At 41.3% G+C, this 17,614-nt stretch overlaps 2 protein-coding genes across 2 annotated transcripts in view; one reads left to right on the top strand and one right to left on the bottom strand.

The window, feature by feature from the left end:
• Window positions 1-9,523, bottom strand: part of LOC111974454 (polypeptide N-acetylgalactosaminyltransferase 13-like) — an 84,378-nt gene extending 74,855 nt beyond the window's left edge. The window contains exons 1-2 of the mRNA XM_024002166.2: window positions 9,067-9,523; window positions 449-707 (exon numbers count right to left, since the gene is read on the bottom strand). Of these exons, the coding sequence (XP_023857934.1) occupies window positions 449-590 (142 nt within the window). The 5' untranslated portion in view covers window positions 591-707; window positions 9,067-9,523. The remainder of the gene's footprint in view (window positions 1-448; window positions 708-9,066) is intronic.
• A 3,648-nt stretch (window positions 9,524-13,171) lies between these two features.
• Window positions 13,172-13,783, top strand: rprma (reprimo, TP53 dependent G2 arrest mediator candidate a). The gene has a single exon (XM_024002158.2). It carries the CDS (start codon window positions 13,387-13,389, stop codon window positions 13,696-13,698), a length of 312 nt encoding a protein of 103 aa, XP_023857926.1. The 5' UTR covers window positions 13,172-13,386; the 3' UTR covers window positions 13,699-13,783.
• The last annotated feature ends 3,831 nt before the right edge of the window (window positions 13,784-17,614 follow it).

Raw genomic sequence — 17,614 nt, 5'->3', positions numbered from 1 at the left:
ACAGCCCTGAACCATGGATCTGAGTCTTAACCATGGTTTATACTCTCAAGGGAAAAAATGTATCTTAATTGTGCACTCAGTCTGAGATTTAACATTGTAACTCCATTGCTTTTCTTTGAAGTTTACTGTGGTATTTGTTCTCCAAACTTTCCCCCAAAGTAATAGCAATGTAATAACACAAGAATAGTGTTCATTTGTATTGGACTACTGTGTGGAGTTGGCAAATCTGTCATGGTGACTGCTTCGCAGGGCCACCAACCCATATCTACAGAGGAAAGTCTATTCTATTGAATCCATTGGCTTCTATAGAAGTTATGAGTTGTGCTTGTTTCACCAGCCATCAGTGCTCMGTCTGTGTGTGTCTGAAGTATGCATTATTGTGTCTTGCTGGTGACAAATCCAATTTCCCCCTGTGGGATTAATAAAGTTTATTCAATTCAGGGCTCACCTCTCAGAGCAGGCAGCATTGAGCGATCCTTCCTGTCGTCACATTTGTTACATTCACTGAAGTAGAGCAACAGGAAGACATCCACCAGCACCCAGACCAGCGAAGTGGTCAGCACCACCTTACAGTAGACAAACCGCCGCATCGCCCTCTACGTGARGTGGTGTCGGGGAGGAATCAGCAGGCGGGCCCCTGACAGAGAGCAGGAACTCAAACCAGCGGAGGGGAGATTGAGCGTGGTTCACACAGGGACATCATCCCGCTACATAGAGAGAGCAAAACCAAAAAAACATGGTTAGATGGAGAACTTTAACAACCGTACAAAAGTAAACTTCACTTATGGAATGTTAAGATTGAACATTGGGACAATGGCACTGAAGAGAACAAGACTTGTTGAATTTAGTGATTCCACCATACAGCTTCCACCGCTTACTTCCTTTGAACATGTACAGGTAACTGCCAAAATAAAGGAAACACCAACAAAGTGTTTTAATAGGGTGTTGAGCCAGAACAGCTTCAGTGCACATTGGCATAGATTCTACAAGTGGCTGGAACTCTATTGGAGGGYTGTGGCACCATTCTTCCAGAGAAATTCCATCATTTGGTGTTTTGTTGATGGTTGTAGAAAATGCTGTCTCAGGCACCGCTCCAGAATCTCCCATAAATGTTCAGTTGGGCTGAGATCTGGTGACTGAGACAGCCAGGGCATATGGTTTACATCATTTGCTCATCAAACCATTCAGTGACCACTCGTGCCCTGGGGATGGGGGCATTGTTATCCTATGGGGGCATAGCCATGGTAGCCAAAATAATGACCTGTACAGCATTTTTATACATGACCCTAAGCCTGATGGGATGTTAATTGCTTAATTAACTCAGGAGCCACACCTGTGTGGAAGTGTAATGAGTGCGCTGGGTAGCAAGTTCAGGGAGTGCATAATTTAATGAACAAAACAAGAAACGCAGACAGGAAACAGAAACAATAATGCCTGGGGAAGGTACCAAAGGGAGTGACATATATAGGGAAGGTAATCAGGGAGGTGATGGAGTCCAGGTGAGTCTGAGGCGCAGGTGTGCYCCATAATGAGCAGCCTGGGTGCCTTAGAGGGAGAAGGAGCAGAKGTGACAGGAAGCAACTGCTTTCAATATACTTTGTATCCCTCATTTACTCAAGTGTTTCCATTATTTGTGCAGTTACCTGAACATTTTGTATGGAACATAGCTGTTGATGATGACTTGGTATTTTTCCAGTTCAGAGGAAAGCAGCAAGCTAATTCCTCCCTCAGAGTCTGCATATCCTCTCTGGTGTTATTGGCTGCTTTGCCTGGACCAGGCAGATAGATTTCAGTCCAATGAGAATGTTTGTGGGAACAGAAATCTCAATGGAATTAAATGAATGCCTCACTAGTATTCAACATGAAAAACACAATTTCCTCTGGAATATGACTTTCTCTGACTGGAATTATAGGCTTACAGTCAGAGGCAACAAGCTGCATTCAATTCAGCCTGTATGAAACCGTGTGCATGTCAAATGACAAAGGAGCTTCCAGACAAGACAGTTCTATAAGAAGCAGCTGTCAGTCAGAAGACAACAAAATGGAGACATTACTCGTAATATGAACCATTACATAGCTACCTGACAACAACTCCGGCAAGATAGTGATTGATTAGATCACAACTCAAATAGAGCATGCTATATTTTCCTTCTAAAAATGTCAATCTCCAATCCAATTTAATGATGTACAGTAAGGCTTGTGTGACTGAAACATTTGCATTATTGTAAAGAAATAATATCTATGATGCCAAAGTCTTACATTTTTATTTTGGTGATGCAAGGAGGCCATAATGACAGACTATCAAATATTTTGTGTCTTACACACAAAATCTAGTATTACACTGTTCTGTGGTGCATTAAGTTTCTAGAAACTCGATCATCTAACCACGCAAAAATAATACATGTAAACAGAAACCCCCTGTGTGTGTGTGTGTGTGTGCGTGTGTGAGAGCATGCGCATGTTTGTGTGTTTTTGCATGTGTATTTGTGTGTGCGTGCATGTCATTGCGTTTTTGTTTACCCGCATTCTCCAATATGCTCAAGGCCACGTGCCAATGGGTGATTCTTGTAACACCCTTCTAGGCTCCTCCCCACGACACCTGACTGATCTCATGTCCGTATCATTCTCCTGCAGCATAGGGCAGTGTAGTAGTGTTGTCTTTGTACTACCAGCATCATCTCTGCTCTCTGTCCATCACAGTAGATGACTAGCCTGCCCTGGGCTAACTGTTGCCTCATTCAAAAACAAGCCATGGTGTCCATACCTACATTATAAAAAAAATTATATTTTTGTTTTTACAGGAACTTACTGGCAGCAGGTTACCTGTAAGTTACCGTAAACAAAAACAAAAGTACAGTATGTTACCGAAAATGTCAAAGTAACTTTTGGTTGAACTGTCATAAGTAGGCCTACAAAGCTTAACCAGATGTGTAGGTTATCTAAGYTTGGACACTACCCCCAAAAGGCTTCGAGAATGACAGTCCAATAAAAGAAAGACTCCCTTGTGTGCAATGTTGTCATCAGTCGCAAAGGACTTTCTCAAACCATACAAATGTATACCCATGTATAGATTTTGGTGATAAGGTATTCAGATCTAAATCTAATCATGTATTTCAAAAACTCCATGACTCTGCTTGATATCCAAGACACCAACACCTAGTAACACTGGGCATGGAACCTTACTTACACTACCTTCACCATATTTAATTTGATGGTAATTTCTGCTAACAAAAAATCTGATCATGTCTGCTGCGTCTCTGCTCGACCATCTGCTTGGTACTGTCGAGTGCTATGTTTGGGTCTGGTGCCACCAACTAGGCTGGAGGTGACACTAGCGGTCCCCTCTGAAGCGGCTGGGTTATTAGTCCAACCATCTGCACAGATTCATATTTCCTGTCTGTTGAGCAGTGCACTGCAACAAGGTCTCTCCTTCATTACTCTCCTTCATCTCKTTTRATTTTTGAAGTGTTCTACTCCGCTAGCCAGCACCTCGCCTAAATAAGTGTGTGTTTCTTCCCCTCTAGACTCTCCCTTCATTACAGCACACAATTCAGCTGAAACACTTGTCTAAACAACATCAAACATTATTGACCTCACCAGAGCTTTGGTGCTTTACCCACGGGGCCAACAGTGTTACATCAGTTGACAGCTCAGGCACTGTGACAGTTACAGTATCCATAGGCTTCTACTCATCAAGCAAGGCTGCTCAAACAATGGCAATTGACCCTTCGCTAAGCCTTGCCAAAGAATTTTGGGCAACCAATCACAGATCTTGAATGGATAGCAACTGTCATCAAGTCCAAAACCTCTGGCAAGTTTACGTTTGAATCACATCAAATCACTGAGGCATTACAAAATCAAAGAGTTTTRATCCAAAAACTAGTTGTTTAAATGACTAAATAATTGAACAGTGCAACAGGGGTACTTGCTACMGTGATTCCTGAAATGCAGAGCCTGTTGATTTAGTATTTTTAGAATCCAAAAGTATACTTTTGTTACATTGTTTGCTAGCTCAGCTAGTTAGCTAGCTAGTTCTCAGTCTTATTGACCACCCAACATTGCTAACGCTAGCTAGCCAGTTAATATAACTTGTTTTTTCTAAATGTATGTTAGAATGTTATGACAACAACAATCTGCTGTCGACATCAGGATATGATTRAAGAGCACTACTTAGCTCCAAAAGTGGTTAGTAACRTTGGCTGCATGCTGACAGTGCATTCAGAGCCATCCAGTGGCTAGCCACACTACAACCTTCATTTTACCAGGTTCCTGTGTAGCAACTGTAATGACAGTCCACCACAACATACGGGGTAGTCTGTGTTTAATTTCATTGTGTATTAAAAACACAGTTTGAGATCATTGTAAGGGGACTTCGCCAGTGGTTAGAAGGGGGAATTGGGCTTCCTGGGAAAATGTTGTCCGAGGTTGCAACAGTAACCAAGGGGGGCGGGGRTTAGCGAAGGGTCAATTAAGGTCTAATGTTCTCTACCATTTCTGACTGGTTTATTCTTAGATCACAAACACAGTTATCTGAAGTACTTGAGTACAATCCAGAAGCCAACTGAACTTCTCTCGTGTACAGGGACCTGATGTCAGCAATTATGACAGAGAGCACTTTGAGTCCAATCATTCTAAATTTTCAGAATATGAGAAATCAGCACAAATCATCCAGCGTTGGYCCTTCAGGATACAGGAAATGATTATCCGGATGGACTATAGGGCTGACACTCTTAAATCTGTCCATCGCTCCAATCCAATGGGTTGCTGTGCTACTAAAGTACATGAGGGAACACTTTAGTGTCATATCTATTGGAAACACTTCTTTAGTGTATGCAGGGCTGCCAAAACCTCATCCTGGAGATCTACTGTCCTGTAGGTTCAGTCAAACCCTAACCCAACATACCTGATTCAACTAGTTAAAGCTGAGATCGGCAAAAGGTGAAACAGCGCCACTGGTCGCCCCAGGTGCATTTGTAATTGTTTTTGTTTTGTTGACTAAACGGAGGTGAGCAGCGTGGTAAAAAATAATTGCAGTATATTTTGCTGTTCTATTGCACGTCTGCATCCTGATCTGGTGAGCGTATATATATATTCCTTCTTTGCCAAGATAATCCATCTACCTGACAGGTGTGCATATCAAGAAGCGAATTAAACATAATGGTCATTACAAAGGTGCACCTTGTGCTGGGGTTAATAAAATGTGCAGTTTTGTTACATAACACAATACCATAGATGTCTCAAGTTTTGAGGGAGCATACAATTGGCATGCTGACTGCAGGAATGTCCACCATAGCTGTTGCCAGATAATTTATTGATAATTTCTCTACCATAAGCCGCCTCCAACGTCATTTTTGAGAATTTTGCATTAAGTCCATGTGTAACCACGCCACGTGTAACCATGTCACGTGTAACCACGCCAGCCCAGGACTTCACATCCGGCTTCATCACTTGCGGGACCAGCCACCTGGACAGATGATGAAACTGAGGATTATTTCTGTCTGTAATAAAGCCCTTTTGTGGGGAAAAACTAATTCTGATTCGCTGGGCCTGGTTCCCCAGTGGGTGGGCCTATGCTCTCCCAGGCCCACCCATGGCTGCGCCTCCTGCCCAGTCATGTGAAATCCATAGATTAGGGCCTAATTAATTAGGGCCTAATTAATTTCAATTGACTGATTTCCTTATACGAACTGTAACTCAGTAAAACAGTTGAAATTGTAGCGAAAGACATTTATGTAATCTCGCGAGATCAGCATGGTCATACAAGGCTATGCTTTATTAGTTGGACTTAAAACCTACAGGACGGTAAATCTCTAGGAAGAGGGTTGGTCAACCCTGGTGTAATGTAAATATAGTACCACTCTATTGATTAAGACCATTATAAAGTGAGAGACAACCCACAGGGTGTGATGTGGTGGAAAGCCAAGGACACACTCCTTTCACTCAGCAACTAACAGATAGAGGCTAGAGGGAACATATTGAGTCTCATGTTGTTTTATACATCTGAACTGATCTAAAGACACCATGTCCATAACAAATAGGCTAAGTGAGACGTAACTTGTTGACCTATTTTAGAACCAACCCACTGTAGGCTACTACTCCTTAGGGCTGGCGTTATGGGTGGGCATTAGGAGGCCTGGCCCACCCTACTGTACCTCCTTGCCTGCCCAAATAAAATACGGAAATATTGATAATTTATTTGACAGAGACGGGCGCCGACAGAAAGACGCGTCAATCTCAGATAAAGCATCGGAGCGAGCGAAACAGCGCCCCTCTGTCTCAGTATTTGTAGACCATGTATCTGATGCTGTCTGGACAAAAAGAGTATGGCATGTCATACTTTTTCTGGCCAGACAGCATCAGATACATGGGCTACAGAATATATTATAGTAAGACAGAGGGGCGCTGTTTTGTAAAATCTGTCCAGACTGAGCCCAATGCGTTTCTATGGGCATAAGATATATGTACACCAGTGGAGGCTGCTGAGGGGAGAATGGCTCATAATAATGGACGGAACGCAGAAAATGGAATGGCATTATATAGGCCTACAGATCTCTGGTTTCAGGCAAAATTATATAATTACTCCTGTCTAAATAAAATAATAAAAAATACTTCACCAGAGAGCATGACTTAGCCATGGAGGATCATTAGCTTCTTATATAGCTGTGGGGCCTCCCGAGTGGCACAGCGGTCTAAGGCACTCGGGAGTCCCATAGGGAGGCACACGATCCGCCCAGCATCGTCTGGGTAAGGGGAGGGTTTGGCCGGGTGGGCTTTACTTGGCTCATTGCGCTCTAGCGACTCCTTGTGGTGGGCTGGGCACCTGCAGGCTGACCTCAGTCGTCAGGTGAATGGTGTTTCCGCAGACAGATTGGTGCGGCTGGCTTCCGGGCTAAGCGGGCGGGTGTTAAGAAGCGCGGTTTGGCAGGTCATGTTTCAGAGAACGCATGACTTGACCTTCACCTATTGGGGAGTTACAAGAGTTCCAGCGATGAGGCAAGTTACAGCGATGAAGCAAGATCAAAATTGGGGAGACATTTTTTTTTAAATACAAATAGATTTTTTTGCTATCTATTGTTTCAAACCACAAGTGCATAGGTCTATACCTATTTGGGAAGCCTTCAATTTGGGCAGTGTGCGTGGCAATATGGCTAGCTGATTATTGAGTTGTCAGTGAAAAACATCTCTAATGTGTGAAGACAATGTGTCTTGAGTTTAATTTTAAATGTTGAGACAAGAAGGAGGGGAGGGTTATGTGGTGAAGATATGGCCTGTCTCTCTCCAGATTGCATGCACTCAGCTCTCCAGAATTGGCTCAGCTGTCTCCTACCAATTCTTGAGCATTCATTGTGTGAATTGTTTGCCCCTTGATTGTTTATTTTTGATCAATTCCCCATTACATATGTCACCAGTAGGCTTACTAAATGTACCATTAATCTCCATCATTTGGTTACACTAATTTATGTTAATACATGTATTAATGACAGTCATTTAATGTTACCATTCTCATTCTCGGAGTGGAAATGTTGTTTGAAGGGTTTATTCATAACCATAATTTACGAGTTTTGATTTGGTTTCTGATTGTCTTAATGAACTCACCACGTCCATAACTAATAAGCTTTTTTCTCATGAATGTTTTCTTCAACTCACACAGTAAGTCAATGAAGTCTCTTTATATTCATCGTAAAAAAAACAGCTGTCTGTCCCGAGCTCACTGGCGCGGGAAACTGAGGGACAAAATATAGYCTGGTTGATACAATGTAGCACTTCACATAGCGATAGCTCAAGAAAAGAGACAGAAAGGGAGGCAGACAGGCTGAGTATAGAGATTAATGCGATTGAAAGAACCTTAATTTTCATCCGGATATTTTTTACTGTTTTTATTTGTCTGCTTTAGGCCTGTGTATTTTACTTAGTTACTGCTGTATTGGCCTGGGCTATAGGCTATCTCTGAGTTCCATGCGCTCATTTATTTTGGCGCCAATGGACCAGTGTGTATCAATATGGTAGAGGCTGGTGCTCTTGCATTAGTTGAATTTTAACCTTCAGATTTGTATCATTTTAATTCATATTTTTATGATTAACCACGTGACAATYATTTTGAGAAAGGAAAATGTTATTAATGAAATGAAACTGTTCCACAAAAATGCGCATAACTGGCATGCAGATAGGTATAAATGGTAGGAWAAATTGTAAGCTTCCCCAAACTTGAAACTCAAGAACTGCTTTGAGTCTTTACTATAACACCCCCAAAAAAATGTGCAAGAGCCACACATAAGAGGTCACTTAAAATACATGCCTGCCTATAGAAATCAAATGTCCATCCAACTGATTCGTTCTGGCGCCTGCCCTGCAACTCATTTACTGTTACCAATGCCTCACTGAAGGGTTTGGTTCAATTTTAACACAAGGCAGTCTATTCAGGAAGTAAACTGAAATTCCAATTAAATAATTGAAGGCCATCTACTTTCAAATACTGTTCAATAAGCTCAAAAAGATAAGCGCTGTATGTTCAAGATTTGTCCATTTTCGGGTTTTAAAATTCAAATCACTTATTGAATTGCCTGACTTCGAATTGACCCCAACCCTAAATCACACCTATATCTCTAGAGGTAAATTACTTAGAGGTAAATTACTACCAAATTGTATGACTACATTTTATCCATGATATCTGACCTCCACGATAATCCAGTCATTATGATGGATGAGTAGGCTATTGACTTCAAAAAGCTGCAGAAGTAAAGGTGTAGCCTATATCCAGGCTACAACTTTGGCCTGCTTTCTACAGCCAAGACTAAGATATTCTAATTGGAATCCTAGGAACAATGTTACATCAAATGTTGCAAATATGTATTAGTATTCAATCAAACAAGAATACCCACATGTCTTGTAATATCTAATTGACAGTCTAGACTTAATATATAAWTGGATCACTGGGCTGTATTCCAAACGAACATTTCTTCTGTAGCCGCCTTATGACATTGTCTGAATGCTGAAAGATGAAAACACGTCATTCATAAAATGTAATTTTGTAGGCTACAGTAAAAATAACAAAACTTCAATACTTACAGAAAATACGTATTCTGTGAATCAATAAATGCAACGATGAAGTCTCTACTGCCAACAACATGTTGCATTGGGTTAACAACACTAATAGCCTAATTCACATAATGTTTGATTGCTTGAAATGGTAGACCTACGATATTATTCTATTTAAATCAAAGAATCAATCCAAAGGTCCCGCAGACAGGAAACCTATATATGAATGAAGAGCATAATTTCACGTCCCTATGATGTTGCTGGTTGGCAACCGTTATTGCGTGATACCTATTAACGTTACTCCTTGTCCCTCTTCAGAATGCACTGCAGTGGTCACGACCCGACCCGTACCGATACATTGTAAACGAGTTCCCTTGCATTCTATTTGATATGCAGCGCAAATGATGTCTTTGGATCCACCTATTCTCRGAAAGAATCATATATAGCCGGGTAACCGCAGACGATCAAGCGATACGTTCTGGTACAATCTAACATGAAAGCAGTACTGGCAAATGTAATTTTTCTCATCCGTGGTTGGCTGTAAGTCTTGTCGATCATAAAGCCCTGATCATAGCACCAAGGGCGTCTGGTAAATGTATTTCTCTCCGTGTCCATCACATGGGAAATAGCCTACGCACAATACTCAAATACTGTACATACACCTTCCTAATTTTGAGTTTAATATGAATGATATGTTGGCTATATGAGAATGTAAGTACTGTAGTTTTTACACAGTTAATTATTTGTAAAAATGTAGGCTGTGTAAATCATGAATAAATAGTTATAACTCGTTGGTTGAAATTGTSTGACTGTAGTTTGGTGCTTCCTGAGTAATGGGTCAATATAGCCTATATGAATAATAATAATAATTATTATTATATGCCAGTTAAACCTAGATAAATATAACACATTTTGTACATTACAAACCAATATTACCCAGAATAATTAATAATTTCTCATTCTGGCCTTGATTATGATCACAACCAAACTGAATTGATACACAGATAATGTGTTGAGTATGCCAGCTTTGCAACCTAGACTTTCTTGGCACAGCTCTGTTCACAAACAGTGGTGTCACTTTTCTACATCAAATAGTATAAAACACTGCCATCTGCTGATGATTTACCGGTAGTTGCGAACCAGGGATGGCCAGAGGTGTAGCCGTAAAAAATGCCTAATATTGTTCATGTCTATTATCCCAATAATGGAACATTTTGTAATCTTTCAGCTTCCGAAACGCATTACATTTATAAGTATTTTCAAAGTTAGGCATTCATATCAATACAGCAAATGTACAYTAGGCTAGGTCTTAGAGCTATAGTTCTGTCCAAACATTGGGCATAATAATAATRTAAAAGATATGCATAGTTCAGACCAGAATTGTCCCTTTGCCCAAGAACACCAAGGTAACCTGCCTAAATGGCTGCCGACCCGTAGCACTCACGRCTGTAGCCACCATTGTCCCAGAKACCCTAGACCCACTCCAATTTGCATACCGCCCCAACAGATTCACAGATGACGCAATCTRTATTGCACTCCACACTGCACTTTCCCACCTGGACAAAAGGAACACCTACTTGAGAATTCTATTCATTGACTACAGCTCAGCGTTCAACACCATAGTGCCGTCAAAGCTCATCACTAAGCTATGGACCCTGGGACTAAACACCTCCCTCTGCAACTGGATCCTGGACTTCCTGACGGACCGCCCCCCAGGTGGTAAGGGTAGGTAACAACACATCTGCTACACTGATCCTCAACACGGGGTCCCCTCAGGGGTGCGTGCTCAGTCCCCTCCTGTACTCCCTGTTCACACATGACTGCATGGCCACGCACGACTCCAACACCATCATTAAGTTTGCTGACGACACAACTGTGGTAGGCCTGATCACCAACAACGAGACAGCCTACAGGGACGAGGTCAGAGACCTGGCAGTGTGGTGCCAGGATAATAACCTCTCCCTCAACGTGATCAAGACAAATGAGATGATCGTGGACTACAGGAAAAGGAGGGCAGAGCGCGCCCCCATTCTCATCGACGGGGCTGTAGTGGGGCAGGTTGAGAGCTTCAAGTTCCTTGGTGTCCACATCACCAGCGAACTATCATGGTCCAAACACACCAAGACAGTCATGAAGAGGGCACGACAAAGCCTGTTCCCCCTCAGGAGACTGAAAGGATTTGGCATGGGTCCTCAGAACCTCAAAAAGTTCCACAGCTGCACCATCGTGAGCATCCTGACTGGTTGCATCACCGCCTGCTATGGCAACTGCTCGGCCTCCGGCCACAAGGCACTACAGATGGTAGTACGTACAGCCCAGTACATCACTGGGGCCAAGCTTCCTGCCCTCCAGGACCTCTATACCAYGCGATGTCAGAAGAAGGCCCTAAAAATTGCCAAAGACTCCAGCCACCCTAGACATAGACAGTTCTCTCTGCTACTGCATGGCAAGTGGTACTGGAGCGCCAAGTCTAGGTCCAAAAGGCTTCTTAACAGCTTCTGCCCCCCGTAGGACTCCTGAACAGCTGGTCAGGTGGCTGCCCGGACTATCTGCCCCCCCCCCATTTTACACTGCTTCTACTCTCTTTTTATTTTCTATGCATAGTAACTTTACCTACATGTACGTGTTGCCTCAACTGCCTCGACTGGTCTGTGCCCCCGCACATTGACTCTGTGCCAGTGCCCCCTGTATATGGCCTCTTTACTGTTATTTTATTGTTGCTCTTTAATTATTTGTTATTTTTCTATTTGCTTCTTTTTATTTATTTTTTTACATCAGTTTATTTTAGTAAATACTTTCTTAACACTTATTTTTCTTAAACTGCATTGTTGGTTAAGGGGTTGTAAGTAAGAATTTCACTGCAAGGTCTATACCCCGCTACACCTGTTGTATTCGGTGCATGTGACAAATAACATTTGATCATATGATCGGCTATGAAAAGCCAACTGACATTTACTCCTGAGGTGCTGACTTGCTGCACCCTCGACAACTACTGTGATTATTATTATTTGARCATGCTGGTCATTTATGAACATTTGAACATCTTGGCCATGTTCTGTTATAATCTCCACCTGGCACAGCCAGAAGAGGACTGGCCACCCCTCATAGCCTGGTTCCTCTCTAGGTTTCTTCCTAGGTTCTGGCCTTTCTCGGGYGMTTTTCCTAGCCACCGTGCTTCTACACCTGCATTGCTTGCTGTTTGGGGTTTTAGGCTGGGTTTCTGTACAGCACTTTGAGATATCAGCAGATGTAAGAAGGGGTATATAAATACATTTGATTTGATTGATTTGATTTTGAATTGATGCGTTTGGATGTAATTGGAAAACGAAAATGTAATCCTTAAATGATTTATAAATAAATTATTTACATTTATACATTTAATTCATTAATGTTAGATATCCTACATGACATCCACTAGATGTCAATAAAAGTATTGATTATAACGTGCACTTGATTTAGCTTGCCAGAAGTGCAGGGACGACAGAGTTTGGCCTTCACGTCCATTAGGACCAATGGAATGATTCCGAAATAAAAGCAACAACCCTGACTACCCGACGCGTCATGCGAACTAGTTTAAGCACATTGTACCCACATCTGAAATTAGAGTTTAAGAATGCGGGTTCGACAGTGGTAAAGACTGTGATYGTAGGCTACAATAAATATTTGCTCAACTACATTATACAAAATCATAGCGCTATTGGAAATGTAATCCAATGTTTCACGTTTTCACCGAATTGCATGTCTTTTTCCCATTAATGGAATGGATGGAATGGGCAGTCGCATGGGCTCCCGAGTGCCGCAGTGGTGTAAGGCACTGCATCTCAGTGGTGTCACTACAGTCCCTGGTTCGAATCCAGGCTGTATCACATCCAGCCGTGATTGTGCGGCCCACAATTGGCCCAGCGTCGTCCGGGATAGGCCCTCATTGTAAATAAGAATTTGTTCTTAACTGACTTGCCTAGTTKATTTTTTTWTTTTWATAAATGGTTTTCAGTCATACAATTACGCATGATTCATGCTCATGGCGGCGCTATTGCTGTATGCTCTTGGAAAACAGCAGTCTCCTGTGCTTTCTGAAATGGTTTCACCCAACCAGGTATAATAACCACGGGTTGCTGTAAGTAACATCATAAATGCACTGAGGCTGTGAAGAGGGAACTTGGAAACGTCTAGTAATGCGACGCCAAAGCAGACTGATAGACACCAGAACAAATATAGTCCTACCTAATTTAAAGGTGTTTACTCACTAAGCATCTTTTTCTGCAGTTGTGGGGAATTTCTCTGGATTTTTTTTATCAAGTGCTCTTTTGGCTCTTTTTTGTTGTGCCAACTGAACATTGAAAAGTGGAGATGAATTCTACCGCTTTCAATCAAACGGACAGTGCAGGACTTTTCAATAAGACTGAAGATATATTTTGTTGTAACTTTTCATCGGTGGTGACTGATAATGGCTTCGTGGCGGCGACTCCGGATGAGAGAAGTCTCTTTCTCATGAGAGTTGTCCAGATAGCAGTTATGTGCGTGTTATCGCTCACGGTGGTTTTCGGTATATTCTTTTTGGGCTGCAATCTTCTCATCAAGTCAGAGGGAATGATCAACTTTTTGGTGACGGACAGAAGACCATCCAAAGAGGTAGAAGCAGTCATTGTTGGTGCATATTAGTAGCCTAAAGGGCTCTTTGGGAGACTTTGTCAAAATGACTTGTCCTACCACTGATMCCCAGATGATGAATCCACTTTTCACCAACAGCAGAGACAGAGATACATGAATGGTCAAGTATCCACATAAGAACCAGTTTCTATTGTTCTGTTCTCGACAGTTGGCGAAAATGTAGGACAGAACAGGCCTATACTTAGACACTGTAGACACGCACATCTCCAATAATTAGCCGAAATTAGCTCTCACTTTTTGACAAACCCTCATGTAATTTAATATCTATACGCTCTCTAATTGTTATAGCCTTTTTGTCAGTGACAATCGTGTTTTACTTCAAATACTGTCTCATATTGCTAAAGCAATGGGGATGAATGAATGTTTGAAAAATGCATATTGTATGGTTTTTTTTTGCATACATGCAAGACAGTATAATGATTTAYTCTATGTGCCTAACGCGTTTCCTATTGAAGAATTGTAGACAATGAGAGGTTAAATGCATGAACGTTGGAGATATAACAATACAACAACAACTAGCTTTGTTTATTGGAATAAATTAATCCCCTAATTATGTWCAAGATTTTTTCCTTTTGATTGAGCATTTCCATCAATCTGTTCTCAGTGTTAATTTGAGAAAATCATGGCTACAGTAGGTCTAGTTGGTAGAGCGTGGCGCTTGTAATGCTAAGGTAGTGGGTTCGGTTCCCGGGACCACCTATTCGTAAAATGTATGCATGCATGGCAAAGTTGGATAAAAGCAWCTGCCAAATTCTATTGAGGTCATTCTTATTACAAAGCCTTTCAAAATATAACAATTCTTCAACACCAATATATAAAAAAAATATTATTTATTATTATCATATCGCAAACTAAACATTTTTATATATTCTATTCAAATTGTGCAAATGGCATTCATTTGACAGGGCACATTGAAAGAGAATGTGTGACATTTGCACCTTGTTGTCTTGCAGCCTAATGGTGGACCACTGAAACCAATGTGATGATAAGGGTTGGTTTTTCCACAATTGATGTGTGACGTCCTGGTCCCATTGATCATTCTGGGTTTTAATGGAAACCTGCCTGARTGTGTTTGTTCCATATCAGATGCTCAGGAAATATGTACACTCTAAATGCTGGGTTAAAAAGCAACCCAACTATTCATAGGGTGTAGGATATGCATTATGACCAAAATTAGAATTTAGACCACCATTTGTCTGGGGACCTTAAACATGATCAATTGACAAATGTATGGCGTTAATCCGCTAGGACTTATCATGCTTTGGTCAATTCATTCTCTCTGAAGTGATGGACTGATGTTTTTTTATTACAGTCTTACTGTCTTAGACATAGGCATATATGCACATTATTTACATTCATTATATAAACATARATTTTTTTGTGTGGTTTAGATGGTTTAAAATACATGTAATTTTACGCACACTATTATTTATTGCACTGCAGTGACTGACATTTTCTCATTTTCTGTCTGCATTATAAAGTTGTTCCTGTATAGACCATTGTGCGGCTTCTCTCCCCTCAGTGAAAGCATCTGTTGTTCTGCTCCTGGCTCACCTCATCTGGGCATCAGCACCACCCCCAGCTCCCCAGGGGGAACCAAACAGCACCTCCACAAAATGATTTGTCTTGTCAACCCAGACCAAGGAGGACGAAGCCACAGCACAATCTGCTGCATTCTGATAGGCCACCTGTGTCCCTGTGCTCCATGGACAGAGTTAAAACTAAAAAGCGACTACAGTTGTTTTACTTCCTCCAAAATCATGCTTSCTGCCTGCCTGGTGGTTGAGGACAAATCAATCTGGCGACCCATCAGAGTTAACTGAATTGCATTTGACATGGCCCATTATGATGTGTTATGATTGATGGACGGCAGCATAGCCTACGGGGTGCGTCTCCGGCCAAAGTCCCCAGCCACTATCTCACATATTAATTACAAATAGGACATTTTGTTTGTTAAATGGTCTTTAAAACTAATAATATGTCATTAAGCATTTTATGGGCAGTCATTACAGAGAAATTCATGATATTGCCATTTTCCCTAGATAAAATCCTCTAAGCACAAAAATGTTAAAYGTATCTCATACATAAGTGTCAATTTGGTTGAATGTGAGTATACATTCAACACTATACTCTGAGTAACTCAATGAAGTTAACTCAATGAAGTGTTACCCATTAGTTGAAATGGTCAGACAGTAGTCATATAGAGATGGATGATTAGATTACCCTGAATAAATTTGTGGTAGACTATGAGTTGTGAAAACTGACCTAACCTAAACTATGTTTAGCATCATCCAGTTATTAAAGCAGATTTAAGATTGTATAATTTTTGTTACTTTCATCGAAGCATCTTCTCTCTTCCTGTATTTAATTGTATTGTATTCTAATCATTTATTGCATTATTAAACATTTATTTCATTTATTTGAATGATTGCAATACTTGGTAATTTCCTTTATAAATTGGGGCGTATGCATCTGTAACTTGTAGGGCTGAGAATAGGTAAGGTACTGGCTCAACAGACAGGGTTGATTAAAGAAAAGGCAGCTGTAGTACGCCACACCTATTTATAACTGCCTTTGAAAGTGTGTGTGTGTGTGTGTGTGTGTGTGTGTGTAAAGCTCCCACTGAATAACTAATTGGTGAGGAGCCACATTCAAATTGTAGATCATGAGTCATGAGAAAAATATAATTAAATGGGAAAACGGCAATTACCGGGTGCCGGTTTCGATTGAATAGTGCCCCTGCTATACTTGACTTTCCACTAAAGAAACTAAAAGCACACCTAGATGTTTACTTACTTGCTTAAGGTAGTCCATTGCTTTTGATAATACGTTCCACTTCTGCCTATTGACGAGTCTTAGTGTGGCTTTATAGTCCAATCCTTGAATTAACCGCATCTCACACGGGCATGCATGCACACTCTCTCTCTGACACACACACACACACACACATACAGTCTTGTATAACTAACATTGTGGGGACACACAATTCAGTCCCATTCAAATCCTATTTTCCCTAACCCTAAGCCTAACCCTAACCCTAAGCCTAGCTCCTAACCCTAAAACTAACCCTAAACCTAATTCTAACCTTAACCTTAAACCCCCTAGAAAATAGCATTTGACCTTGTGGGGACTAACAAAATGTCCCCAGTTGATCACATTTGTTTGTTTACTATAATAGTATAGTTAAACACATCCACACACACACGCGTGCACACACACACACACACACGTGCGCACCCACACACACACCATTTTAGAGGAGCCTCATTCCTCCAACAAAAAACATAATCATGCAGCGACTTTGTTGAGATGTCTAATTTAGATCACAATAGTAGGCTGTATGTTTTTCTGGACATAATACTGAACCTCCCCTTCAGCGCAGTGTGATTGTTTCATTAACGAGTTGCTGTGAATCGCTCGCAGGAGAATGTTGTGGAGCTGTTTAATATCCAGCAGAGAACAATTGTCAGTCTGCTGAAGCACCACTGTAATGATGTCGCTGAGCTAGTGGGGGGATCTCACACTGTGATGCAGACGGTCTGTAGTACTAGACTTTTGCCGACGCGTTTGATGATTTCATTCACAAGGACTGATTCAGGCTAGAAATGCAACTCATAATTGTAATGTGTTTGGTGACAATTCAGAATTATAGGGTGGTGGTGATCATCATTAACAGGAGGATAGTAGCTACAGATAATCGTACTGAGTATTGGTTGTCTTGTAGATCACAGTTTGATGAAATGACATGTTGAATTGTTACAGCTATACTCTGGAGTACAGCAATACTCTGGAGCATGGCATGAGAGRATCCCATCTCATCCTGAATCTCTGACCGTTTTCTGTTTCAAGATAGTGGTTTATGGAGGATCTGATGGTATACACAGAGCAAAAATGTAGAATCCGTGCA

This window comes from Salvelinus sp. IW2-2015, linkage group LG2 (genome assembly GCF_002910315.2).
Source record: "Salvelinus sp. IW2-2015 linkage group LG2, ASM291031v2, whole genome shotgun sequence".
Classification (NCBI taxonomy): domain Eukaryota; kingdom Metazoa; phylum Chordata; class Actinopteri; order Salmoniformes; family Salmonidae; genus Salvelinus; species Salvelinus sp. IW2-2015.
The sequence above is the reverse complement of the archived record's forward strand: the minus strand, read 5'-3'. Positions and strand labels throughout refer to the sequence as shown.

What these genes read in the sequence shown, in the direction of transcription:
- rprma (XM_024002158.2), top strand. Translation starts at nt 13,387, where the DNA reads ATGAATTCTACCGCTTTCAATCAAACGGACAGTGCAGGACTTTTCAAT.